Below are 27,211 nucleotides of genomic sequence, written 5' to 3'. Positions count from 1 at the left end.
GTGTTGATAATTTCTGTTGCTGCTGCTGCTGCTAAGTCACGTCAGTCGTGTCTGACTCTGTGCGACCCCATAGACAGCAGCCCACCAGGCTCCCGTCCCTGGGATTCTCCTGACAAGAACACTGGAGTGGGTTGCCATTTCCTTCTCCAGCACATGAAAGTGAAAGTTAAGTCGCTTAGTCATGTCCGACTCTGCGACCCCATGGACTGTAGCCCATCAGGCTCCTCCGTCCATGGAACTCACCAGGCAGGAGTACTGAAGTGGGGTGCCATTGCCTTCTCCGAATTTCTGCTAGTAGGAACCAAATTTCTAGGCTTCTGTGCTTTTACTAGTAAGCTAGCAATAGCTTCATTTTTGAAATTATTCTAAGAACATTTTGAAGATATTCTACTAACTTCATTAATGTTCCCTGTCTTAATTGTGTAGGTAGTCAATAATTTAGACTGTTGAATGATTTTGTATAGAATTTAATGTTTTTTTTTTGTTTTTTTTGTTACAGTGGTTGCATAGGCCTCTTTTAGAAGGAAGATTAAGTTTGAATTTTGAGGGTTTCAAAACAGATTTTAAAGAACAAGATACAAAGAAGCTTCCCAGCCATTTGTGTACTTCAGCATTATTGAGCAAAATGATATTAGTTGCACTGAAAAAGGAAACAGTCCTAGAAAATAATGAACTTGAGAAAATAAGTAAGTATATATGAGCATTCAGATAAATACATGTCTTGAATTAATTAAAATTAATTAAAATCTTGAATTTAATTAAAGTTAAAATTTTGAAATAATTTTGATTATACTTTTAAGTTTTTAAAGAATGAAAAATCTTCAGCTCCTTTTAATTATTTTAGTGATTAGAAATTGAGGCCTCTTAGTCGGGTGGGGAGGGAGGTGGGAGGGGGGATCGGGATGGGGAATACATGTAACTATATGGCTGATTCATGTCAATGTATGACAAAACCCACTGAAATGTTGTAAAGTGATTGGCCTCCAACTAATAAAATAATATTAAAAAAAAAAAAAAAAAAAAAGAAATTGAGGCCTCTTAAGAGATGAATGTTAAATTGCAAATCAGATGGAATCATGCCAAAAAATCTTGCTATAGTCTTGTTATCAGTAGAGCAGAATTTAGTGGCTCAGTCGGTAAAGAATCCGCCTGCAATACAGGAGACCCAGGTTCAGTCTGTGTGTGGGGAAGATCCCCTAGAGAAGGAGATGGCAACCCACTCCAGTACTCTTTCCTGGAAAGTGCCATGGACAGAGGAGCCTGGCAGGCTGCAGCCCATGGGGTCGCACAGAGTCGGACACGACTGAGCAAGTAAACCACCACCACAGTTGCTTTAGCTGGCATGTCGTCAGTAAAAGCAGACCCTGCAGCACATAACCCTAAGGAAAATGGTTAAACAAGTCTTGTGTTTCATCAGGGATTCTGAATTTTCAGTTAATTTTTTTTCAGTTAATTTCTGGATCAGTCCCTTTGTATAGGGCTATAATTTTTTCCCCGGCAAGTGGTCATTCAGATGTTGAATTTCAAAAGGATTTGGAAAATGCCCCCCATTCTAGGAAATGGTATAGCATTTCAGGTAGCCATGTGACCTGTACAAAATAGTATGAAGGTGGAGGACTTGAATAATTCCTGTGTTGGGCTTGGTTGTAAGGCCTCAGTGGAGTATGGTTCCTTGCAGCAGAGAGTATATGCCCTGTGGAAGAAAGCAGGAACACCTCTTATGGTGGGCCAGCTCCACCTGCAGTTAAGGTCAAGGAGCTTAGCCTGCTGTTTACTTTACTCACGGGGCGAATCTGTCCAAAAACAACATTGGGAATTGGGGTAATAAGTTTTGCTGTTTTTCTTAATCTGGAGCTTTCAAGGGATGGGGTTAGATTTTGAACCAGGTTTCAAGTCTCTCGACTCCAAAATCCATACCTGGAGAGTTGTGACTAATTGTGTATTAAGAGCCTGTGATATGGCCAGATTCCGTGAAACTCAGTCATTTATTTCTCGCAGCCGTCCCCTGAGGTAATGTCGTATCCTGGTTGATAACAGTGTATGCAGCTCTTTTGAATCCAGACAGGTCTGTCCCCAAGGCCCTTCCCTGTGTACTGGGTCACGCTCTCTTCCTTAACGCGTTGACTTGAACTTCTCAGGCCTTGGGTCCCCTAGTTGTTTATCCTGGATGCAGCTTCTTAACATTCGTGGCAAAAATAGTAGGAAGCTGCTTCTAGCATCTCTGATAACTTCGGTGCCTGTCACTGTCTTAACTCACCAGAAAAGGGACCAAGTAAGGTTTGGGAGAGGAGTGGTGTTTGTGTCAGATATGCTCAGTTTTCATTATGACTGTATATCAAAGAGCTGGAAATCGTTCGTGGATATTTTAGAATTGGCGGGCACAGCAGTGTTGGAGAACAGGAGGCAAGTGAGGACAACTGGAAGGGCTGTTCACCAAGCGCACTCGATAATGTGCTGTCCATTCTGTTAGTTGCAGAACTACTCTATTCATTGCAGTGGTCTGAAGAATTAGACAATCCACCTGTTTTTCTAACTGGATTTTGTGAAACGCTTCAGAAAATGAATATCACATATGATAACTTATGTGCACTTGGTAATACTTCTGGCCTTCTGCAGCTGTTATTTGACAGGTAGGAATCCTTTTTTCAATTTTTATTTGACAGGTGGGAATCCTTTTTCAATTTTTATTTCATGACTATCTTGCTAGTTTATGGTTTTGTGTCTGTAAAATGTAAGCTCACTTCATGCTAATCTTTGAATCAGACGGTTCTAAATTAATCTGTCATTAACGATACATACTTTGTGGGTACTAAGTACTTGATTTCTTCTTCTGGGGAGATATTTGTACTTTGCCTGTGTTATTAAATCCATGAATATGATTAAAGGGGCAGGTGACAGTGAAAGAGAGTCCTGTAGAAGTTGTTTTAATTTGTCATATGTGACCCATCCTTCCACTTAAATTTTACCTTAAATTTCCAAGGTAAAATTTAACCTTTTACCTTGTATGTTATTTATTGCAGGTATCTCTTAATATCGTAACCACAAAACCATTGCCCCTAGATGAGGAAGTAGGTATGAAAACAGTCATCGTAGAGGTTATAGCAGTCTGATGTTTAGCTGGTTGAAATCACCCTGTTGAACTGCTTTCTCCTGAAGAGTTTTTCATTTGTCTGTAGTATTTTTCATATGCTTTGCAGTATGAGAGGCCTCAGACTGAACAGGTCCTCCCCTCCAGCCCCACTCCACTTACTGACTCTCAGAACTTTGCTCAGTGAATGTTAATACCCTCCTTGGTTCCTCAGCTTCAGCAATCCTTGGTCTCCTCTGCGTCTTCTCTGTCCCCTTTGCCGCGGCAGCCTCTGATCCTCCAGCTTAATCCCTAAGGTCCTCTGCCCTGTTGGGACGAAGGGGCTTTGAGATTGCCTTGATGAGAGCTCAGTAAAGGAGTTTCAGAAGCCTAAGTTGCCAGTCCTTTTGGTAACGGCAGTTATTAACGTGCAAAAGTACTGTGTGAAGTGATACTCTGATAAGGTGTTTTATTTAGTTCTGTAACGGGAATCCAGGTAAGCAAGTGTTTCAAAATATTAAGTATACTTTCAAAAGAGAATTTTTTTTTTCCTTTTTAGATCCAGGAAAAACGGCACCCTTTGGTCTCTTATTATTGCTAAGTTGATCCTTTCCCGAAGTGTTTCATCTGATGAAGTAAAACAGCATTACAGGAGGAAAGAAGGGTATTTTTATTTAAAATACTTTTACTTTGAAATGTATTATGATTGGTCACTCTGGCAACTCTTGACTAACAACCCAGTGTGTAAGGAATCAGGAAAACAGGTGTAGGATATGAGGAAATTAAATGAAAGAACATGAGACTTAAAGAGTATAAAACAGTTCCAGTCATTTTAGGTTGAGGACCTATCTTATTTTAATAGATGTTTTTAACCTTATAACATTTTGTTGAAGAATTTTATATGTGCTTTTAAATAATTAGCATTTGATAAGCTTATTCTCTTTTTCCCAGAAATCTCTTGGGTAGAATCTTTTCCCCTCTCTCTTACAGCCTTCTTCTATCCCTTTAATTGCTAAATGGAAGTGATAAGGAAAGTTACTTACTCTTAAAAATAAGGATCATCCCACTGAAGTGAATTCTAAAAAGACAGTAAATACATTCCTAAGGCAAAGAAAATAGATAGTGTGGTTGGACATACTAGAAATTTGCTAGAGTTGATTATATTAGAGAAGCTGAGCATTCAGATTAAACACTTACCTGCAATTTACCAAGAGGCATTTTGAATTTACAGATTTATCAAGAAGAGTTTGGAAATTATTTATATGTGTATACGTATGTGTGTGTGAATGTATGTATGTCCTGGCACAGTAAAATTGTTAGCTAAATTTTGATTTTTTAAATCCTAAATTTTTAAAATTTATTGTTTTGAGTTTAGTTAATGTGGATTATAGGTTTACATGCAATTATAAGAAACACAGAGAAATTCTGTGTACCTTTCACTTAGTTTTTTCCAAACGGTACCATTTTGGGTAGCTTTCGTGCAATTTCACAACCAGGAAATGACGTTGACACCGCCCGCTGACTTGTGACTTGAGATGGCTTGCGCCCACGTGTGTTCTGTAGACCACGTGTTGCCACCACGTCCCAAGACACAGAATAGCTGTTCCCGAGGATCCTGTGGTGGCCTTTCCTGCCACAGCCACCTGCCTCCTGGCATTCTCGTCCGCTCTGCCAACCAGTGATCTACTCTTTCTATAATTTGTACCATTTTAGGAATGTCACACAAATGGAGTCATACAGCATATGATCTTTTGATATTAGCTTTTTTTATTCAGCATAATTTAAAATTTTCTTCTGTTTACATGCATCGTAGGGAATTAGCTAAAGAACTACTGGGACTAATTAGAAGTGAGATGGATATATACTTGACATACAAAAGTCAGTATCTTTCTTATTCACCAGTAATAATCAATTTTAAAATGGCACAGGAAAAAAGAGATTCTTTTCACATTGACAACAAAACTGTAAATACTTAGAAATAAATTTAATGAAAAATTACAATTGTAAAACTTAAATAAAGATCACAAAAGAAAGTGGGAAGATAAATTGTAAAGATTGTTGTATCTGATTTCAGTGTAATGTTAGTCAAGATTTCAGCAGCATTTTTTGGAAAACTTCACAAACTCTTCCAAACATGGTATACATTTAAAGGAAAAAATGCTCAAGAATAGCTAGGAAATTTATGAAAGAGAAAAGTGAAAAGGACTTGCCCTACCAACACAGTGATTAAGCAGTATGAAATTGGTGAATAGATACATCCTTGGATCAAAGTATGGAGTCCAAAAACCAATGGGCACATAAATTAAAATTTAGTTTTTGATACAGATGGTCTTTCAGATCAGTGAGATAGGAAAATTGAACCTGTGTTTGAAAAAAAAGAGTGAGACCCACTCCCTTACATTATACATGGAAGTAAGGTCCAGATGAAAATTAAATGTAATGAACGGGTCTATAAAAGTATTTGGGGAAAATAAAACTGTATAGTCTTGGCAGAGGGAAGATCTTAAGCAGAGCCCAAACCCAGAATCCATAGAAGAAACAATAGGTGCCTGACTTTGTAAAAGCAAAAACCTGTGTGTCCATCACCAGATGGGTGGGTAAGCAAAACGTGGCAAAAATAGTAATGGAGTATTATTAAAATAAAGCCTTAAAAAGGAAGGCAATTTTGACATACTAAAATGTAGATGAACCTTGAGGACATTGTGCCAAGTGAAACAACGCAGTCACAGAAAGACAAGTACTGTATGATCCCACTTACGTGAGGTGAAAGTGTGAATTGATCATTCTTCTTTGAAGAACAACTGAAATTTTCAGAATGTAATACATTCAGATCCTTTGATCTTGCAGTTCTACTTCCAGGAATCCAGCCTGAAGAGGTGTTTGCACATATGCAGAATAGTACCTGTCAAGGACAGTTATTATAGTGTTATTTGTAAGAACAAAAATTTGATGGAAAAAACCTATATGTTCACTAATAGAGAAATATTTAAATCATGATTGTATGGAATATTTTGGTTTTGTTTTTTATTTAGCTATGTAGTTTTAAAATAGAATACTTTGTACCTGTATGTCCTGCTGTAAAGCAGCCTAGAAAGTATATGTAAGTAGCAGGTGACGTAAAATTTAGATACATAAAACCCAAGTGTATATATGCACATAATGAGTATCGGAGCAATATGTAACTGGTCCTCTTTAAATTGAATCAGTTGTCTCTTAAAGACATCATAATCATGTACTGTTTTGTATAATTAAAAAAAATCATCCATGGGGAAAGTTATATATGATTATTTTTTGAAAATGAGAAACATGTGAAAAGGGCAAGCAGAAAAAAAATAATTGTCCACAGTTTCAGCAAACAGAATCAGCAAATGTCAACCTCTTTCATAGTTTCTTTTATTCTTTTTCTATTCAGTTATTTTATATAGTGGAAATTCTAGTCTTTTTAAATTGTATGAGGAAGAGGAATTTTATGAAATAACTAAATATTTAGGATAAATATAATTCATACCTTTTTTTTCCTCTTTAAACAGCTTTTTTCCGCTTACAGAAGGTAATATGCATACTATTCAAAGTCTCTGTCCATTTTTGTCAAAAGAAGACAAGAAAGAATTCATTGCTCAGTGTATACCTGCCCTTTTGGCCTGGGCCAAGGAAGATGTTTGCCGTATCAATGGTTAGTTACTTGGTAATAAGTATTTCATTAATTTAATTATTGCTTGAGATGAAAGAAGTGTTTTTTAACGTCTAAATCCAAATCTAACACATAAATTATAGCTAATTTTTTTCCTAGTTAATATCCTTGCTACATAACAAGTTGACTCAATAGGATAAGTGTCATTCATTGGAGAGTGACTGTTATTTTGCAGTGCAGAAATGCTGCAGCCCAGGGGAAGGCGTATAACCACAGGTACCCTCTAATCGTTTCTGTACCACGTGTAGCTCTTCTTAGCTGCACATCATTTCTCCCTAGTCAGCCAACCAGTGAACTTACAAAAGCAAAGGAGGAAACAGCTTTTGTTATGTTTTAAACTTTTCGGACATTCTGTACTCTTGTTAGTTCATTTGCTTACTAATTTAACAAGCACTTATTGAGCCCTGACCATGCGGCAGTCTCTTTTGTAGAGAAGATAGATAGAAAGTTATATGATAACTGATATAGCATAAAGATATCATATGTGCGGAAGTGCAGAAAAGGAGTTTTCCACTTTGCTTTGAGATGTCAGTGGCTCTTTCACGAAAAAAGATATTTTAGCAGTGGTAAAAGAGACTTTGCTTTATAGTTAGGGAAAGGCATTCCAGGTATACAGAAACATAGAAGTATGCAGATAGCTTCATTTTGGTTGGATTTAAGGTAGAAAGTTGGGGACAAAGAGTATTAGGGTGCCCAAGAATATGGATCTTGAGAATGGTAGGGCACAGATCATAAAGGCCTCATTTTGTCAGTTAAGGAGTTTGAACTTTAAGTGGTAGGAAGTAAGGTGTTATTGGCCCAAATTAGGTAGGAAAGTAGAAAGATTATCTTGACAACTGTGTTAAGGGTGGATATGAGAGAAGAGAGAAATTAGGGGTAAAAGACCACAGATAGAGAGCCATTCGAATAATCAAAATGAGAGGTAAGAACTCTTGAATCAAGGCACAGATGGAAGAGTGGAGATGGAACTGAGAGAGGTTGGTTATATTTGTGGATTGGGCAGATGGAAGTGCCATGAGCCCTTGTAGGAAACCCTGCCAGGAACCTTGAGGGCTGGACGGAGGGTGGCGAAGGAGTATACAGGGAGCTGATGTTAAGTTTTGGACACATGAGATTACGAATGAGGTGGCTATGGAATAAGTATTCAAATGGAGATTGTCCGTAAGCAATAAATAGGCTGTTGGCTGGATGGAAATACTGCTTTCAGAGTCCATGTCAGGTAGGTGGTAGTATAATCTGTAAATGAAGATGAGCTTGCTGGGGAGAGTGAAGCGTGAAAAGAATATCAAGGGAAAACCAGTATGTAGATTTAAGGGGTATGTGGGTAAAGGGACACTTGAGAATAAGGACTGGAAGTTAAAAAAAGCAAGAGCAAGAGTTTAGGTAATATTTATCACCTGTTAAATGCCACAGCTCAGATGAAATTAGAGACTGAAATGTGGAATGAATAGTGGTGAAAAAAGTGGGGCCAGATAGTCTGTTCTTAAGGGTTTGGTAGAAGGGGACATAGAGGGCTTCCCTGGTGGTAGCCAGTGGTAAAGGATCACCTGCCAATGCAGGAGACACGGGTTCAGTCCCTGGTCCTGGAAGATCCCACAGGCTGCGGAGCAGCTAAGGCGTGCACCGCAGCTATTGAGCCTGTGCTCCAGAGCCCAGGGACTGCAACTCCTGAAGCGTGCGTGCCCTAGAACCCATGCTCTGAAACAAGAAAAGCCAACCCATGAGAAGCCCACGCAGAGCAATTAGAGAGAAGCCTTCAGTCGCTGCAGCAGGAGAAAAACCTGTGTCCCAATGAAGACCCAGCACAGCCACAATAAAATTTGAGGAAAAAAAGGGGGAAGTGGAAAGAAGTGAAAGCTGGAGATGAATACAGGGTCAAAGGGGGAGAAGGAGGAATAGAAGACGGAATAATGAATGGTAGTTCCCACTGAGAAGATGAGAGAGGAGGGCGTGTAGGGTTGGATCGAGAGCAGTTAGAAAAAAATCACCATGACAGAAACAGATGTAGAGAACAGACTTATGGTTACCAGGGGGGAAGGGTGGGGAGGAAGAGAGTTTGGGGCTGACATAAACACCCCACTGTATGTAAAATGGGTAACCATCAAGGACCCACTGTATACACAGGGAACTCTGCTCAGTATTACGTAGCAACCTGAATGGGAGAAGGTATGAAAAAGAATAGACGTATGTAACATGTATAACTAAAGCACGTGTGGTTAATCAACTGTAGTCCAGTGTGAAATAAAAAATAAAGGGAAAAAAGAAGATACCAACCATGTGTAAGTGGAGGTTAGGTGAGGAGAGCTCTTGGATGGATGCAGATGTAGATACAGAGTATAGAAGGGGTTGGGAACTTCACAGCATCATATCTCTCTAGGTTGTCTGATGAGTGGCAACGGGATTGTATTTTTTAAGAAAGGTAGTGAAAGTTTGAGATAGTGGAAGAAGAATATGCCATTAGCAAACACAGTGAAACAGAATTGCCTTGATAGCATGGTATCAAACAAATTTTTGCGGCATTAAGCTTTACTGTTGAGTTCCGTTGCATAGTTAAACTGTGGGATTGGGATGGCACTGGCAGGAAAGAGATGCAGTTGAACGGATTGTACATGGAAGAGAGGATCACCTCACGGGAGTGCAGGTGGCATCGCCAGCACAGGTTGTAACAGAAGGATGGCAGAAGACAGGACTGTGTTCACACAGCTGTGTGCTGTTCATACGGGTCAGAAGGTGCCCAGCTGTGCAGAGGCCAACAGGGAGAGGAGTGCTGTTTTAAGATTTGACAGTCGGTTTTTCTCTTCTAACCCAAGCGATGAAGCAGAATTAGCTAACGAATACTTTTCGGTTCTTAGAACATGAGTTGTTTCTGATTAAACTTGAAACCTCTTCTATTGATATTTTGTCAGGAAGATTTAAAAAAAAAATTCTTCCTCTGCCTTTAAAGGAAGACTGCATTGTTATTAATTAATTAATTTTTGCTTTCTTTGTTGGTTCTCTTTTGCCTACAGTATAAAAACCTAAGTCCTTAGTTTGGCCTGTAAGATGTTTATAATCTTATTGCAACCAATTTCTCTGGTTCGATCTCTTTTGCTTCCCACTCTGGACCCTGACCATGCTAAATTGTCATGAATTTTGATCAGTCTGTACTTTTTTTTTCCCATTTATTTTTATTAGTTGGAGGCTGATTACTTTACAATATTGTAGTGGTTTGTAGTTTCTTACAACTCTGTGCCTTAGCACTCCTTGAAACGTCCCCTTTCTAGTCCTGCAGACTTTGATCTTTTGATCAATCCCCATTCACACACCAACTTTGGGTAGCCTTTTCTGACTCAGTATAGTTTCCTGCTCTGGGTTCTTGGTTTTTGTATATATTATTCTAATCTGTTTTTAAGTCTGCCAGTACTGCTGAGTAAGTCCCTCCAGGGACTGGATTTTGTTCAGCTTTCTCCGTGATATCTGTCTAGCAGTGTACCTCGTATGCATTCATTTATTCGTTCTTTATTTAGTCAGTCAAAATAAATGTATCTCGGGCATTGTGTTTGGAGGCCATATATGGTGATGAGTAAAACAGACAAGGTTCCTGCTTTTCATGGAGCTTACTTCCTGATGAGATAATAACGAACATCAGTGCTGTAAAGGCAGCAAACAAGTGATCCTAGAGGAGTGAGGAGGGGCATACTCTATGTACTTGGGCATTTCAGAGTGGAGGCAGTGTTTAAGAATGGAAGAATAAGGAGGAATCAGGGAGTCTAAAGAGTAGGGAACCCCACAAGAGCTTTCTTGACATAGATGCTTACTGAGTGAATGCATGAATTATAAAGCAGTATGTTCTATTTTCCAACTTTATTTAACTTTGTACTCTAGCTAGAGATTTCTTTGTTTTTTGAGAGGTGGGTATGCCAAATAAGTCCTATACATAAGGAAACAAAGAAAAAAACAGCATAGGCTAGTTTAATGCATAGTGTCATTCACGTGCTTCCCCCTGCTTTCCCCTCCACACTTTCGTCTTAGTGCTGGGTGCTGGGTATAGTGGCAGGTCCCTGCCTATGGAGCTTGTAAATCATTTGTTGACTCTTTCTTTCAAGTCCTAATTTTAGAGTTATTAACCTGGACACTTTTGAAGAAAGTTAACCTATCTCAGCATAGGCTTTCTTTTTTTATAGTAGCATTGCGATTAAAAAATGTTTTAATTTTGCTATAGGAGGTTTTGGACATCTTGCCATTTTCAATTCTTGTCTGCAGACCAAAAGTATAGATGATGGAGAGCTATTACATGGTCTATTAAAAATTCTGATAACTTGGAAAAAAGATCACGAAGATATTTTTCTTTTCAGTTGGTAAGTAATACTTTATATTTTTCCCTCTGTGTATGATGTAGACTCAGATAATGTATCTTATAGTCACTATTTTGTAGAGTAATGGGATGGTAGACATTTAAGTCAGTCTGTTATAAATATATAAGATTTTTTTAAAAAGATTTAAATTTTTCTCACTGAATGTCTGTATAATTCGTCAGTGTCTTGTTTTTGTCTTTATCACAGTAATCTGTCAGAAGTGAGTCCAGAGATACTGGCTGTAAATATAGAAATAATCCGTTTCCTTTCCCTGTTTCTGAAATACTGCTCATCTCCTTTGGCAGAGAGCGAATGGGACTTCATCATGTGTTCCATGTTGGCTTGGTTGGAGGTAAATTAACCTTCTGCGTCAGCACTGCTGTTGGTTTTTCATGCATATCTGTGTGCCAGAAGTATTTTATCCTCTTCTTTAAGTAGTGATTGTAGTTAGCTCTTTTGCAAACATTTAAACAGTTTATAGATGTATTCCCTGCCAACTGCTGCTTCACAGGTCAGTAAGATGATTGAGGTTTAATGTTTGCCGGTGTCATTCCGTAACCATTCTGCTAACTGTTTTTAAAATGGTCTCTCCGTTAGCTCATTTTAGTGTCATATTTGCAGCATAGCCCTTTAAGGTTTTCTTTTCATAAAGAGGTTTTTGGTCTTTTGCTTCTGTTCTTACAGTGTGCTGTTTCATTGTTGCCAGAGTAGGGCAGTAAAGATTGAACAAATTGAGAGGGAGTTACAGTTCTTTGTATGGCCCCAAGCAGCCAGCTGTGTAATACCTGTGGGCTGTCATGCAGCAAGTCAGTCAGTGTTGACTTGGTCTAATCTCTACTCTGCCTGCTGTTTACTGTGTGGCTTAGGGTGTTAAAGTTTATCTAGTTGAGCCTCAGTTTCCTCATTTTAAAATAACTTAATAATGCCCAATTAGTAGGGCTTCTAAGAAGATTATAAATGTGCTCTTAATGTATTTAACTTGGTATATGGTAATTGATATTATTTTCCTTCATGGTTGCAGAAATAAAAAAGAACAGTTCACAATAAATGGGTTAATTCTAATTCTTAACATTTAATTCTGAAAATAAGTTATTTTGATATAAAATATATAAATGTCTCCTGAGACTATACATTCAAACTGTTTCTTATTTTCGAATTTAGAGAAATGTAAGGAACTTCTCTTTATTGCCTTGACATGTAATATTCTACAGGAGGTCTGCTTACCTATTTAATTTTTGTTTCCTCAGACAACAAATGAGAATCAGGCGCTGTATTCCGTTCCCCTGGTACAACTGTTTGCCTGCGTCAGCTGTGATCTGGCCTGTGAGCTCAGCGCCTTTTTTGATTCCACAACTCTGGGCACCAGTGGCAGCCTTCCTGTAAATCTGATCAGTGAATGGAAAGAGTTTTTTTCTCCTGGCATCCACAGTCTGCTTTTACCTCTTTTGGTGACTGCTACAGGCAAGTGAGAAAGGGAGGAATAGTGAGAGCCATTGAAAATAACTTGTTTTGAAACAAAAACAAAACCAGAAAACACCCCAAAATCAACTTTGGATATTTAGATCACACAACACAAAATAGTAAGAGAGCCAGAGAGAAAGTTTAGCATCTCAGAGTCATTGTATATTCTCCTGCTTTACAGACAAGAATTGAAACATCACAAGATACCTAAAGACCACGGAAAATTAGAATAATACTAATTCACGGAATATGAATAAATTATTTTAACTCAAACTTCTTTTTTTTTAAAGGATAAGATAATAGAAGTCATTAAATAGTTGAGATTACCTGAAATATATGTTCAGTTCATAAATATGTATTCAGTTTGGACTGCTTTAATGTTTGTCCAGCTTTTCTTTCATTTTCTTAGATAACATTTGGTTGTCTATGAATCGGTCAAGTTGTATTACTCACTTTGTTTGGGGTATGACTCTTTTTTTCCTTTTTGTCATCAGGAGAAAACAGAGATACATCTGAAACATCATTTCAGAATGCAATGCTGAAGCCCATGTGTGAAACATTAACTTATATCCCAAAGGGTCAGCTATTGAGTCAGAAACTCCCTGCAAGATTGGTTGCTGGTCAGAAAACGAACTTGCCAGAACACCTCCAGACTTTGTTAAATACATTAGCCCCGTTACTCCTTTACAGAGCTCGGCCTGTGCAAATTGCTGTCTATCACATGCTATACAAGTAAGACTTCTTTCAGTTGAATCAGTATTGTGGTGGTTTTTTAAAAAATGAAATATAGTTTTGGGCTTCCCTGATAGCTCAGCTGGTAAAGAATCTGCCTGCAGTGCGGGAGACCTGGGCTCAGTCCCTGGGTTGGGAAGATCCCCTGGAGGAGGGAAGGGCTATGCACTCCAGTGTTCTGGCCTGGAGAATTCCATGGACTTTGTAGTCCGTGGGGTCGCAGAGAGTCGTACAAGACTGAGCGACTTTCGCTTTCACATAAGGTGAAGTCGCTCAGTTGTGTCCGACTCTTTGTGACCCCATGGACTGTAGCCTACCAGGCTCCTCAGTCCATGGGATTTTCCAGGCAAGAATACTGGAGTGGATTGCCATTTCCTTCTCCAATGTAGTTTTAATTTTTGGCCATTAAAAAAATGTCAAAGTAAAAAGAAAAAATCTACCAAAAAAAAAAAAAGTCAAAGTAAAAACTGGAACAGGGTAAGCTTGACTAAGCTTACAGGAATGGTCACTGTTCTCCATGCACAGTTTACATTTATATAGTCCTGGCCGTGGTGGATTATTTCAGAGAAAACTCAATAAAAGGATATACTCATTACAAAATAAGTATTGGACTTTCTATTGCTAAGCATGACTTTAACAATGAACCATTTCATGTAACTTAATATTCTGACTTCCAGATTGATGCCTGAACTCCCACAATATGATCAAGATAATCTAAAGTCATATGGAGATGAAGAAGAAGAACCAGCCTTGTGAGTGACTTTTAATACTTGTCTTCCTCAGTTTACAGGGTTACGTCCTTATTGTAAGTTGAAAACAGTGTTGAGTCAAAGAGACGTTTGATACAGGTCACTGCTGACCATCAGCTTGGACTAGCCTACTGAAGTGTGTTCAGAACATTTCCATCCGCCTACAGTTGGGCAAAGTCATCCAACACAAAGTCTGTTTTATGATAAAGTGTTAGATATCTCCTGTAATTTATTGAGTACTGTACCAAATGTGAAAAGCAGAATGGTTGTCTGGGTAAGAATGGTTGTGAGTGCTTTGGTTGTTAAACCTTTGTGATCACGTGGCTGACTGGGAGCTGCAGTTCACCTCCACTGCCCAGCATTGTAAGAGAGTATCATTCTGCGTATAGCCAGTCTGGGAGAAGGTCACAATTTGTAGTACAGTTTCTACTGAACACATCGCTTTGATACTATTGTAGTGTTGAAAAATGAGAAGTCAAGCCATCATAAGTTGGATTGCTTCATTAAATTCTCATAATCCATCATGACGACTTTAGAAGACTGAGGCAATGCAAAAGCTCTAAGTTTAGTGTATACATTCATTCCACAAATCTTGTACGTTTATCTGTAAGATATAAATTAATTTTAGAGCTCACTTGAAGAGATAGTTACTCTCTCTTCTAATTGTTTCTAAGTCATTTTCCGTTTGTTGCTGTTTAGTAAAACTTTCTTTGGCCACATAGTAACTGGGGAAAGAGTATACACATTGAAAAATGTATTGAGCACCCCTTTGTGCAAGTGTTAATTAAATGGTGAGGGGAGAATATAGTGTTAAGTAACTGTTTTCTTAAGGAGCTTATAAAGTAATTTAGATGTATTACCCTAAAACTGAATGGGCTTCTTTGGTGGCTCAGTGGTAGAGAATCCACCTGCCAATGTAGGAGATGTGGGTTTGATCTCCACGTTGGGAAGATCCCTTGGAAGAGGAAACAGCAGCCCGCTCCAGTGTTCTTGTCTGGGACATTTCATGGACAGAGGAGCCTGGTGGGCTGTGGTCCATGGGGACACAAAAGAGTTAGACATGATTGAGCGAATAAACAGCCACCCTATAACAGAAGGCAGTGTGTGACAAGTGCTAAGAAAAAGGATGATGTTCGTGAGACACAACTGCTGTGCCAGGAAGGGAGGACACCAATACTGACCTTTCAGATTGGGGAGCGTTTCGGCCGGCAGGGAGAAGCTACAGGGACACCGCGTGCAAAGGCACTGGGGTGTGACCGCGTGATGTGCTTGGGGAATATCCAGTTGTTGCATTGTGACATGTTTTTTAAATTTTCTAAAGCTTCCACTGGAATATAAGCTGTGTGAAGCTTTTAGTCTCTTATTCCTCACTTTTTTTTCCCAACACCCAGTTGTTGACCTTAAATAGTTATGAATAATCCTCATTTGTTGAGTAAAAACAGAATAAATGAGGGATTCTCCTGGTGGTCCAGTGGTTAAGAATCTGCCTTGCAATGCAGGAGACATGAGTTTGATCCCTGGTTTGGGAACTAAGATCCCACATTCTGGGGAGCAGTTAAACCTACGTGTTGAAACTACAGCGCCCACGTGCCACAGCTAGAGAGAGTCGCTGTGCAGCAGTGAACGATCCAGCTGATGCAGTGAAGTCTCCACGTGCCGCAACTGAGCCCCAATGCAGCCAGATAATAAATGAGTGTGTGTGGAGTAGGCAGGGAGCATGCAGTGAAAGCTAAAACTGGAGGGTAATGAAGGGCCTTCAAAATGACATTTTCTAGAGATCGGGGCATTGTTTGGTAGAAGATGGAATACCATCAGCTGATTCTACAGAAGTCTGAAGCATAAACTGTACAAGTAGCAAGCAGAGCTGGAGGCCATTCCAGAAGTTCCAAAGTGCATGGAGGTTAGTGCATAAAGTGGAGAGTTGTTCTTTGTAAAATCTGCTGATGGTTGGTATGGAATGGAGAAGGGTTGCTACATGAGGTGGTGGTGCTGAAGGTAAAAACTTAAGGGCAGAGCTTGAAGAGAACTTTTACTTATGGGCTGGTAGTAGGAAACCGCAAGGAAAGAAAGATCACAGAGGTAGAAGAAGAGACTGAACCCAGAATGTCATAGAGAACTTGACTGGAGATACACACAAGTCTTTGGAAAAGACCCTGATGCTGGGTAAGATTGAAGGCAGGAGGAGAAGAGGGTGACAGGATGAGATGGTTGGACGGCATCACTGATTGAATGGACATGAACTTGGGCAAACTCTAGGAGATGACGAGGGATAGGGAAGCCTGGTGTGCTGCAGTCCATGGGGTCGCAGAGTCAGATACGACTTGGCAACTGAACAACAACAACACACACAAGTATTTCACTTCCTGAGACTCTTACAAGTTCGTCTGAAAGTGTTAATAAGTACACTACTTCCATAAAGAAGAAAATTACATTATGTTGCCATGAGTTAATATGAATGTTAAATTTCCTTTAACATTCCTTTAACTATATTGAAAAGACAATACAGTCTTAGGATCTTCCAACCCTTTGTTGGTTGATAAAGGACCTGATAGGATTGGTTAGCCCTAATTGTTCCCCTAGCTAGCAAGGGACTTCAGGCTAATCATTTAGCCTCTCCGAATGTATGATTTTTTTTCATCTATAAAACAGAAGGTTGAAATATATGTTTTCTGCTGGATCATCAAAAAAGCAAGAGAGTTCCAGAAAAACATCTACTGCTTTATTGACTATGCCAAAGCCTTTGACTGTGTGGATCACAACAAACTGGAAAATTCTGAAAGACATGGGAATACCAGACCACCTGACCTGCCTCTTGAGAAATCTGTATGCAGGTCAGGAAGCAACAGATCTGGACATGGAACATCAGGCTGGTTCCAAATAGGAAAAGGAGTACATCAAGGCTGTATATTGTCACCCTGCTTATTTAGCTTATATGCAGAGTACATCATGAGAAATGCTGGGCTGGAAGAAGCACAAGCTGGAATCAAGATTGCTGGGAGAAATAGCAATAACCTCAGATATGCAGATGACACCACTGTTATGGCAGAAAGCAAAGAAGAACTAAAGAAAGTGAAAGAGGAGAGTGAAAAAGTTGGCTTAAAGCTCAACATTCAGAAAACTAAGATCATGGCATCTGGTCCCATCACTTCATGGCAAATAGATGGGGAAACAGTTGACTTTTATTTTTCTGGGCTCCAAAATCACCACAGATGGTGACTGCAGCCGTGAAATTAAAAGATGCTCACTCCTTGGAAGGAAAGTTATGACCAACCCAGACAACATATTAAAAAGCAGAGACATTACCTTGCCAACAAAGGTCCGTCTAGTCAAGGCTATGGTTTTTCCAGTGGTCATATATGGATGTGAGAGTTGGACTATAAAGAAGGCTGAGCACCAAAGAATTAATGCTTTTGAACTGTGGTGTTGGAGAAGACTCTTGAAAATCCCTTGAACTGCAAGGGGATCCAACCAGTCCATCCTAAAGGAAATCAGTCCTGAATGTTTATTGGAAGGGCTGATGTTAAAGCTGAAACTCCAATACTTTGGCCAACTGATGCAAAGAACTGACTCATTTGAAAAGACCCTGATGCTAGGAAAGATTGAAGGCGGGAGGGGAAGGGGACGACAGAGGATGAGATGATCGGATGGCATCACCGACTCAGTGGACATGAGTTTGAGTAAACTCCGGGAGTTGGTGATTGACAGGGAAGCCTGGCGTGCTGCAGTCCTTGAGGTCACAAAGAGTCAGACACAACTGAGCAACTGAACTGAACTAACTTCTAGAGTAAATTTTACAGCATATCTTATATATTTATAAATATGAAAATACATGTATATATTTCCATATCACTTTATGCTTTTCAGATTCTGTAATTGTCTTTATACATTAGGGGTCAAAATTGAACCTATAAAGGGGAACGTTTAAAATGGTTTTTGGAAAATAGAGGAAAAGGAAGATTTTTCTAAAATGCTTCAAATTTATACATGCTGTCAGTTTGTTAAGGGACAAATTATGAAGAAAATTGTGGTATTTAATCATTGATTCTTAGGTCGCCACCGGCTGCACTGATGTCTCTTCTTAGCACTCAAGAGGACTTACTAGAAAATGTTTTGGGATGTATTCCTGTTGGACAGATAGTTACTATCAAGCCACTGAGTGAAGACTTCTGTTATGTTCTGGGGTACCTCCTCACTTGGAAATTAATACTTACTTTCTTCAAAGCTGCTTCATCTCAGGTAAATAAAATGAGACAACTTTTGACAGTTCTGTCCTATATGTGTTTCTCTCTTACTATCCTAAACCCTTTCCTTCCCCTTCCTTTTGGAGAAAAATGAGGAAATGCCTCATATCTTAATCTAATCGTATCTGGCTCATTACAGACATTCTGCTAAATTTATTTCTGTCTCTACTTTGTCACCCTCCCACAGTTTTATGCTTGTGACACAGTTTTTTTCTAACTGAATGTACCCACCAAGTCTGTTTATTGCAGGAAACCAGGTTTCTGTAATTTACTTTTGTGCTCTCATAGTAACAGTTTCTAAAGAACCGGATCTTGCTATTTTTTTTGCCCCCTTTGGTCAACTTCTGACTCTTGTGGGGATATCAATGAATACATCACTGGAAATGCACCTTATTTGAAAATCAGTGTTTAGAGAAAGATCTATGAAATATTACCATATGTAATTCAAGCTGTTATCACTAAATAATGAAAATATCCTATAGTAATTATTTTGCCCAAATTATTTTAGCAACCACTAGATGTCTCTGTTGTCTCACATTTAAGAAGGAAGCTGGAAAGCTCTGCTCCAGTTAAAAAAATTCTTTTAGACAGATGCCTGCTTTTAAAAAAGTTTCAAACATTGAATCAGTTTAATAAAGTAGGTAACTTCTTTGTCAGGTTAATACAACAAGACTTAAATCGCTACATATTTAAAGTGTGACTAAATAATCATGGCATTCATTTTCAGTGTGATTTTTCAGAATCCTTAAGTTATAACTTACATTGTTGCTAATAACCCATGTTGTTGTTTAGTCACTTAGTCCTGAGTCTTTGCGACCCCATGGACTATAGCTCATGGGATTCTCCAGGCAAGAATGCTGGAGTGGGTTGCGCTTTCCTTCTCCAGATCTTCCCATACTGGGGATCAAACCCATGTATCCTGCAACAGCAGGCGGGTTCTTTACCCCTGAACCACCAGGGAAGCTCAATAATCTATTTCTTGGTACAAATATATCAACATATACATTTTTACCTTTGTTTATCTAAGGAGAAAATGAAATCACAGAGGCAACACTGATCTAGATGTTCAGATGGTTTTATTTCTTTTCAGTCTTAACACTTAGGTTTGTGATTTGAGCTTGTCTTAATTCACTGGTCATGTATTTTAAGAACTACTTGTTGGGCTTCTGCATTTCTTAGAATATTGTTGATCTCTAAAAAATTGTGGCATATTGAGGCCTTATGGGGTCACACAGAGGTGGACACGACTGAAGTGACTTAGCAGCAGCAGCAGAGGCCTTATGTCTAAGAATTTTGTTCTTGTTATCTTATACTCAGAAATTTGGAATAATTATATGATTCTTTTACTCAGAAATTAGGAATACATCATCTTTTTCATTAAGCCAGGGTTGGGGAGGGGCACAAAGAATTAGATCAGCATTTATTGAGCCTAGAAGTTGAACTGAGCTGTCAACAAGTAAACCATCATAACTCAGTAAATAACAGTTATTATAAGAATCCTAAAACAGACTTTTTAAAATAAAGTTTTGGTCCTTAATCTGGGTTGTTTTTAATATTCTTCTCAAAAGAATTAGTGAATTAAATTGAATTGGAAACGTGTGTGTGTGTGTGTTATAGTTTTGCTCAGGTGTATTTCACGTATCATCAGATTTGCTTATTTAAATTGTGCAGCTTTGGGGACCCGGGCAGTCCACTGTTTAAGGCTCCATGCCTCCGCTGCAGGGGGCACAGGTTTGAACCCTGGTCGGGGAACTTCAGATCCCAGTGTGGCCAAAAAAAAAAAGATACAGAGTACAGTTTTGTGTTTCTAGTGTATTTACAGAATTGTACACCATCACTACCATCTAATTTTAGAACATTTTCAATATCCACACACATCGACACCCAGCCCCCCTCCCTCCCCACCCTCCAAAAAAACACCCTTACCCACCTGCCGTCCCTTTTCCTTTCAAAGCCCCTGGCAACCACTGATCTATTTTCTGACTCTATGATTTGCCTACTGTGGACTTTTCACATATATGGCCTTTTTGCATCTGGCTTATTTCTTATAGCACAATGGTTTCAAGGTTCATTCATAATTCAGCGTGTGTTAGTATGGCATCCTTTTTTATGTCCATAAAATACTTGATTGTATGACTCTAACGCATTTTGCTTATGCAGTGTTCAGATTGTTCCCACTTTTTGCCTATTGTGAATAAAGCTGCTGTGAATGTTTATGCCTCGGTTTTTGTGTGTACGTTTATTTTCATTTCTCTTGTGTTGTATACCTATGAGTGAGACTGCTGCATAGTACACATGTGTTTTTCAAAAGCCCATTGATAGATGCAATACATTTTTTAAAAAATTCTACTTTCCTTCCAACTTTTTATTACGGAGATGGTAGACAGTGGACATCATGATGCTTTTAAACATGTATGTCCTAGAATTGGCCCTCCCAGATAGCGCAGTGGTGAAGAACCTGCCTGCCAACACAGCTGACACAAGAGACTCGGCTTTGACTCCTGGGTCAGGAAGATCTACTGGAGTAGGAAATGGCAGCCCGTTCCAGTATTCTTACCTGGGAAACCCCATGGACAGAGGAGCCTGGCCAGCTACAGTCCATGGGGTCACAAAAAGTCAGACACAACCGCGCTCACATGTACACACACATAAACTCCTAAGATAAGAACATGTTTCATCATAAATGTAATACAGATATTACACTCAAATTTAATTTTGATGTACTAATATTATCTAGTTTGTATTTAACATTTGCCCCCTAAAAAAATAAAAATTTCCCAGTTTTCCCAGTAATGTCCATTATAATCTTATTTCCTTTTCTATTGAGGATTCAGTCAAGGATTATGTTTGTATTTGTCTGTCATATTTCTTTGGCTTATAATTCCTCTACTCTTCTTTCTTCTCATTCACCGAGCCAGTTATTTTGTGAACTCTCCTCCAGCTGGGATTTGTCTGGCAGTCTCCTCGTGGTTATATTCTGGTTATTTTGCAGCGAGAGGACTCACTGCCGCCTCAGGAGCACGGAGTACCGTGTGTCCTCACGTGGGTGATGCTGAGTTGGGTTACTGGGTAACGGCAGTGTCCTCCGCATTTCTTCATGTAAAGGTCTTTTGGTCGATTTTTTAAGAATCCCAAATGCCAAATCCTATGGCTTGATCTTTGTATTCAAGCATTCATTGTGTCCAGAAAATGGTGTGTGTGTACTCTGAGGAGACAATATGGCATAGTGGAACAAGTAATTTTAAAACAGGTACTAACACCAAAGAACTGCAAGGTAAATGTGAACAAATGAAGACCACATGATTGAGGAACAAGTTTCTGAGGCGCGTGTCTCATGTAGATGCCTGTAGTATACCCAGTGGCGCCAGATTTTTCCTCTTTTTAAGAAAGAAATCAGAAAAAAAAAATCCATATTATTATGTGAAATTTCTTGATTTATAAAATGACTCCAGGGCATTTCGAGCTACCAGATTGGACTGTCATTAAGGGATGCTGGAATGTGTGGTTTAGGGTGAGGGCAGCCATGACAATGGGATTGGTCTTGAGCAGAAATTTTGAAAGATTAGAGACTGTGGTGTGGAAGATTTGGGAGGAGAATGAGTGAAGCATCTGTGGTCAATGGCAAATAGATTTTTTTCAGCTCAGACTCCAAGTGGAGGTGAACTTACCAACAGGAGACAGTTTGAGAAAGATGTTAGAGGCATATGTCTGATAACAAAGGGATAGTGAAGACTTCTGCTAGTGTATGAGAAGGGGGAACAGTGTCATCAGATGACCCAACTGGAAAGTAACACTGTGTGATGTATTTTGTAGGACTCTTCCATGTCATTCTCAGTGTTCAGATAAATGCATTTTTTCATTGTATTCTTGTACTACACACACACACACACACACACACACACACACATTGTACTATATATATAGGTAGTATATATATAATTTTGCTAAAATATTTATTTATTTATTTGGCTGTGCTGGATCTTAGTTGCAGCGTGTGGGATCTAGTTTCCCCGACCAGGAATCGCACCTGGCCCCCTGCATAGGGAGGACAGAGTCTCAGCCACTGGACCACCCCCAGGGAAGTCCCAATCCATTTATACTTTTAATTCATTCAAGTCTGCTGAATATCCTGTTTAATAGGGTTTACTAACAATAATTCTCTCGTTTTCCACCAGCTTCGAGCTCTGTATTCAATGTACCTTCGAAAAACAAAAAGTTTGAATAAATTGCTTTATCACCTGTTCAGGCTTATGCCAGAAAATCCAGCCTTTGCAGAGACAGCTGTTGAGCTCTCCAATAAGGACCCTCGAACTTTCTTTACGGAAGAGCTCCAGTTGGGTATTAGAGGTCAGTATGATGTCAGTATGTTTCTTCCTGGGGACGAGGCTCAAGTCAGGTTGTGTGATGCTTTACCCTGAGGGCGTGGAGAGTAATCCTGAACATGGGTCCCTTCTATGACAGTGTTGAAATGCCAGATTTTCCATATTTCTCTACGTAGAATAAATAATTAGATCTTATGGTTAGAGTTCTTGGGAATTTAATTCATTTTTGAAGCTTAGTTTCTTGATTACTGTTATCTTTTACTCTGTAGACAATAATGTTTTGTAGGCCTGTGGATGGTTTTCTGTTGGGGAAACGAAGATGAGTAAAAATTATTATTTTTTCACTCCGGGAGCTCACATTTTAGCAGAAGGGGTAGACATGCATGCATCTAGCTATGCCTCAGTGTTAAAAAGGATTTCCTGAGAATAGGAATTGTTTTAAATGTCTTGGAGATCTGAGTTGGAACTTTGTCTTGTGGGTGTTATGGTGGGACCCTAGAACTTCTGCATAACACATCAGTGAGCTGTGGGGAAAGAAAAGGAGGCCAAATTTTTTTCATAATTTGGGGCTTTCCCGGTAGTTCAGATGGTAAAGCGTCTGCCTGCAATGCAGGAGACCTGGGTTTGATCCCTGGGTTGGGAAGATCCCCTAGAGAGGGAAATAGCAACCCACTCCAGTATTCTTGCCTGGAGAATCCCATGGACGGAAGAGCCTGGTGGGCTGCAGTCCATGGGCTTGCAAAGAGTCGGACACGACTGAGTGACTTCACTTTCACTTTCATAAGAAAAAGAATCTTAAAAAGAAAAAGAAAAAGAATCTTCAATTTTTCCTCCTTTTTGAAGTGTGTGTGCTTCATTTTATCTGTGATCTTTCCTGCAAAATAGCGCTATTTGGGGGCAGATTTTTCAGTATCCAACCGGATCTTCTTTCTACCACTCTAACTGTTGATTTCGAATGTGGGTGAAAAAGCTAATACAGAGTCTGGTTACCTTGGTACGTTTGTTTTATGAGCTCTAGCACTAGTGTTTAGGAGTTGAAGATGATTTTCTAAGGGAAGTACTAATATTAGTCTGTTCTGCGTAAGAGATACATGTCACTAACTGAGCATTTGTTTTTTCCTCAGACACCTCCGCTCTCCCCTACCATATTCCACACTTGGCTTGTTCAGTCTATCACATGACATTAAAAGACTTGCCAGCCATGGTTAGGCTGTGGTGGAACAGTAGTGAGAAGCGTGTTTTCAACATCGTAGATAGATTTACCAGCAAGTACGTTAGCAGTGTTCTTTCTTTTCAAGAAATATCTTCTGTGCAAACAAGTACACAGCTATTTAACGGCATGACGGTTAGTATTATCTTGAATTTTTTTTCTAAAAAAGGTTGTCTCAGTATTGGTTATGCCTATCTGTTGTAGTGAGTATGATCACAATTGTAGCTCTTGGTTCAGAAATTACAGAAATCGTCTACTTTATTTTCTGATTCTTGGACATCAGATCTCAAATTAATGCATCGATTGATGCCATAGTTTCATTTATCTATGCTAAATAGTTTTTGAACATTCATTAGTTAATTCAAAATACATATCGGCATACCTATAGATGCCAGTTGCTGTGTGCCAGTCACCTGCAAAACAGACAGTTTAGAAGGGTCGCATTCCTGTTGTGTAATAACATGCAGTCTGATAAAGGAATGAAGGTGATACTGATAATGTTTTTTGCATTGGAAACTGGAAAGTGGCACATTAAGAAGAAGAGTGTTCTGCAATCAGGGTGGGAAAAGTTCATCCAGCTTAGGGGACTAGGTAAGACTTGATGGGGGTGGTTTATTTTGAGGTAGGCAGGATGCTGCTGTGGGTTAAAGCATTTAATATAGGGAAAACTGTACAGCAAAAGCAAAAAGTTTGAAGATGAGAATGTATTAATAATTTCTGTGATTGCTTAAGAAATAATGAATAGCCCAGTATTTGTATAGAGTAGTTTTCATGAAGGTAAATAGAGAACAGACCGCTTCTGTGATGAATTGAGTCCATACTGGAAAAACCATCAACTAATAGTCTATTTCTTTTTAAAACATCTTTGTCATAACATCACTATGACATTTGTCAGGTATTTGAACCTATTTATTAAATATCTCACATTAGATAAGTGAATATGTTTACCCGTGTTTTGTTTGAATGAGGACTGGCTGCTATCTGTCAACCTGTCAAGATGATTTTTGAATAAACGGGAAGAAAAGAAAATTGGCCAAAAAAAAATCGCCTTTCATGTGTTGCAGGTGAAAGCTCGAGCTACTACTCGAGAAGTCATGGCCACTTATAGTATCGAGGACATAGTGATTGAGCTTATAATTCAGCTGCCTTCAAATTATCCACTGGGCTCAATAACAGTGGAAAGTGGGAAAAGAGTTGGAGTGGCCGTGCAGCAGTGGCGAAACTGGATGCTTCAGCTAAGCACTTACCTCACCCATCAAGTAAGTGTCTGAGTACTTGCACGTTAGGCTTTCTGAAGTAGGAAGAGATGGCTGCTTTACTCTGTGAAAGGGCAGTAAAGCTTTCTCTCTTCTGCTTAAGTCGAAATGGATACTATATTTTGTTGAATCCGACAAAGGTCTGTATAGTCGAAGCTATGGTTTTTCCAGTAGTCATTGTGGATGTGAGAGTTGGACCACAAAGAAAGGTTGAGCACTGAAGAATTGATGCTTTTGAACTGTGGTGTTGGAGAAGACTCTTGAGACTCCCTTGGACTGCAAGGAGATCCAACCAGTCCATCCTAAAGGAGATCAGTCCTGAATATTCGTTGAAAGGACTGATGCTGAAGCTGATGCTCCAATACTTTGGCCACCTCATGCGAAGAACTGACTCATTGGCAAAGACCCTGATGCTGGGAAAGATTGAGGGCAGGAGGTGAAAGGGTATGACAGAGGATGAGGGGGTTGGATGGCATCACCGACTCGATGGACATGAGTTTGAGCAAGCTCCAGGAGTTGGTGATGGACAGGGAAGCCTGGCGTGCTGCAGTCCATGGGGTCAGAAAGTCAGACACGACTGAGCAACTGAACAGAAACTGAAACAGATATTTGTCTAAATGATTTGACCCTGCCAAGCTTATTTTAATTTTTAAGGCTCTATAGCGTTTTTCCCTGGTGTTTGAAAAGAATCGAGGCTTCTTCATTGACACTGTAGATGTCATAGAACAGTGCATGGTGTTGCAGTTTGAGAGGGAACCCTTTTGTGAGTCTCGGGAGAGCTGAATGTCTCCTGAGCTGCTTTTACTTTAACCTTTCACCTCTCCTGTGGTGAGAGAAATCCCAGTACTTTCAAAGACCTTGTTGCATTTTAAACAAATTGTTAAGTCTTCTCTAGTTTTGTCTGCACATGGTGATGCTTCTCAGGCATTCTACAGTAGAGGAAAAATATTTTAAAACAAGTCTATTCACTAGGATTGTAGAACTGGAACAAATCGACATTTGAATAGGTGAGATAGTTAATTTCATCATATTTAGTTAAAAGTTAGGAGAACTGATTCAAATGACTTAATTATTTAAAAAGTTTCATCAAATAACAAGCAAAGACTATAAAAATTGAAAATTGGGGCAGAAGCCTTTCTTTCAAGTCCACATTTAATGGAGAAACTTACCTGGATCCTAAATCGTGGGAGGTTATTTTGAAAACCAGTATTCATAAAACTTAGAATTGTGAATATAGCCAAGCAGACTCTCTTCTCTCCAGATTATAATACAACTTTAAAATTTGTGAAATTGAATAAAGATAATATTGGTGATTTAAAATGTGTATTAACTTTATTATTTTTTTTCCCTTGTTAACAGAATGGAAGTATTATGGAAGGCTTAGCATTATGGAAAAATAATGTAGACAAACGTTTTGAGGGTGTTGAAGATTGCATGATTTGTTTCTCAGTCATTCATGGTTTCAACTATTCTCTTCCCAAGAAAGCCTGTAGAACATGCAAAAAAAAGTTCCATTCAGCCTGTTTGGTAAGTCTAAAGAGAGACTAGCTTATTTATATCTTACATATATTAATATTATATATGCATGATATCTAACCTTGGAAAACAGTAGATGTTAAACTCTTAATTGTGGTTAATGGGAGACATATTAAAAATGATTTTTCAAAATCTGTAAAAGAAAATTAGGAATTTACTGAGGCTGGTGGCATCAAAGCACTTTAATAAATGGAAGTTTCTAAAATAGCTCCTGGCACTTAAAAAACGGTTGGTTTTGTAAGATGTATACTGTAAGGGAGACGGAACAAATTGGAACTGAGAGCTGTCTGGCATCAGAGCTTTTTTGCTCTTTTTAAACATCGTCAAGAAAGTCTCACTGTGTTCAGTTTCATCACAGCTGGTTTCTTTATACACCTCCGTGTTTGTGAGCGTGAGCCTAAGTGCAGAGAGCCACACTGGCCTTTGGAAGGAGTACTGAGCTGTGTTGATTTGGAGAGGAATGTAAAGAACAAACATTTCAATATTCTCCCTTTTCTTACCTGAATCATTTTAAAGTTACTTTAGTCAGCAAAGCACCAACTTGTTGACCTGAGTTTCAGTTTTCTCATCTGTAAAATGGAGATAATAAAACCTTTCTAAAGGCTGTTGAAA

At 39.0% G+C, this 27,211-nt stretch overlaps 1 protein-coding gene across 1 annotated transcript in view; it reads left to right on the top strand.

The window, feature by feature from the left end:
- LTN1 (listerin E3 ubiquitin protein ligase 1) overlaps nucleotides 1-27,211 on the top strand; it is a 56,812-nt gene that overhangs the window by 26,630 nt on the left and 2,971 nt on the right. The window contains exons 16-29 of the mRNA XM_065913613.1: nucleotides 500-686; nucleotides 2,471-2,630; nucleotides 3,627-3,731; nucleotides 6,598-6,740; nucleotides 10,960-11,095; nucleotides 11,300-11,444; nucleotides 12,340-12,553; nucleotides 13,048-13,285; nucleotides 13,963-14,037; nucleotides 18,084-18,270; nucleotides 22,451-22,622; nucleotides 23,722-23,942; nucleotides 24,872-25,066; nucleotides 26,423-26,590. Of these exons, the coding sequence (XP_065769685.1) occupies nucleotides 500-686; nucleotides 2,471-2,630; nucleotides 3,627-3,731; nucleotides 6,598-6,740; nucleotides 10,960-11,095; nucleotides 11,300-11,444; nucleotides 12,340-12,553; nucleotides 13,048-13,285; nucleotides 13,963-14,037; nucleotides 18,084-18,270; nucleotides 22,451-22,622; nucleotides 23,722-23,942; nucleotides 24,872-25,066; nucleotides 26,423-26,590 (2,346 nt within the window). The remainder of the gene's footprint in view (nucleotides 1-499; nucleotides 687-2,470; nucleotides 2,631-3,626; nucleotides 3,732-6,597; nucleotides 6,741-10,959; nucleotides 11,096-11,299; nucleotides 11,445-12,339; nucleotides 12,554-13,047; nucleotides 13,286-13,962; nucleotides 14,038-18,083; nucleotides 18,271-22,450; nucleotides 22,623-23,721; nucleotides 23,943-24,871; nucleotides 25,067-26,422; nucleotides 26,591-27,211) is intronic.

The sequence above is a fragment of the Muntiacus reevesi genome, chromosome 21 (genome assembly GCF_963930625.1).
Source record: "Muntiacus reevesi chromosome 21, mMunRee1.1, whole genome shotgun sequence".
NCBI classification, from domain to species: domain Eukaryota; kingdom Metazoa; phylum Chordata; class Mammalia; order Artiodactyla; family Cervidae; genus Muntiacus; species Muntiacus reevesi.
The sequence above is the reverse complement of the archived record's forward strand: the minus strand, read 5'-3'. Positions and strand labels throughout refer to the sequence as shown.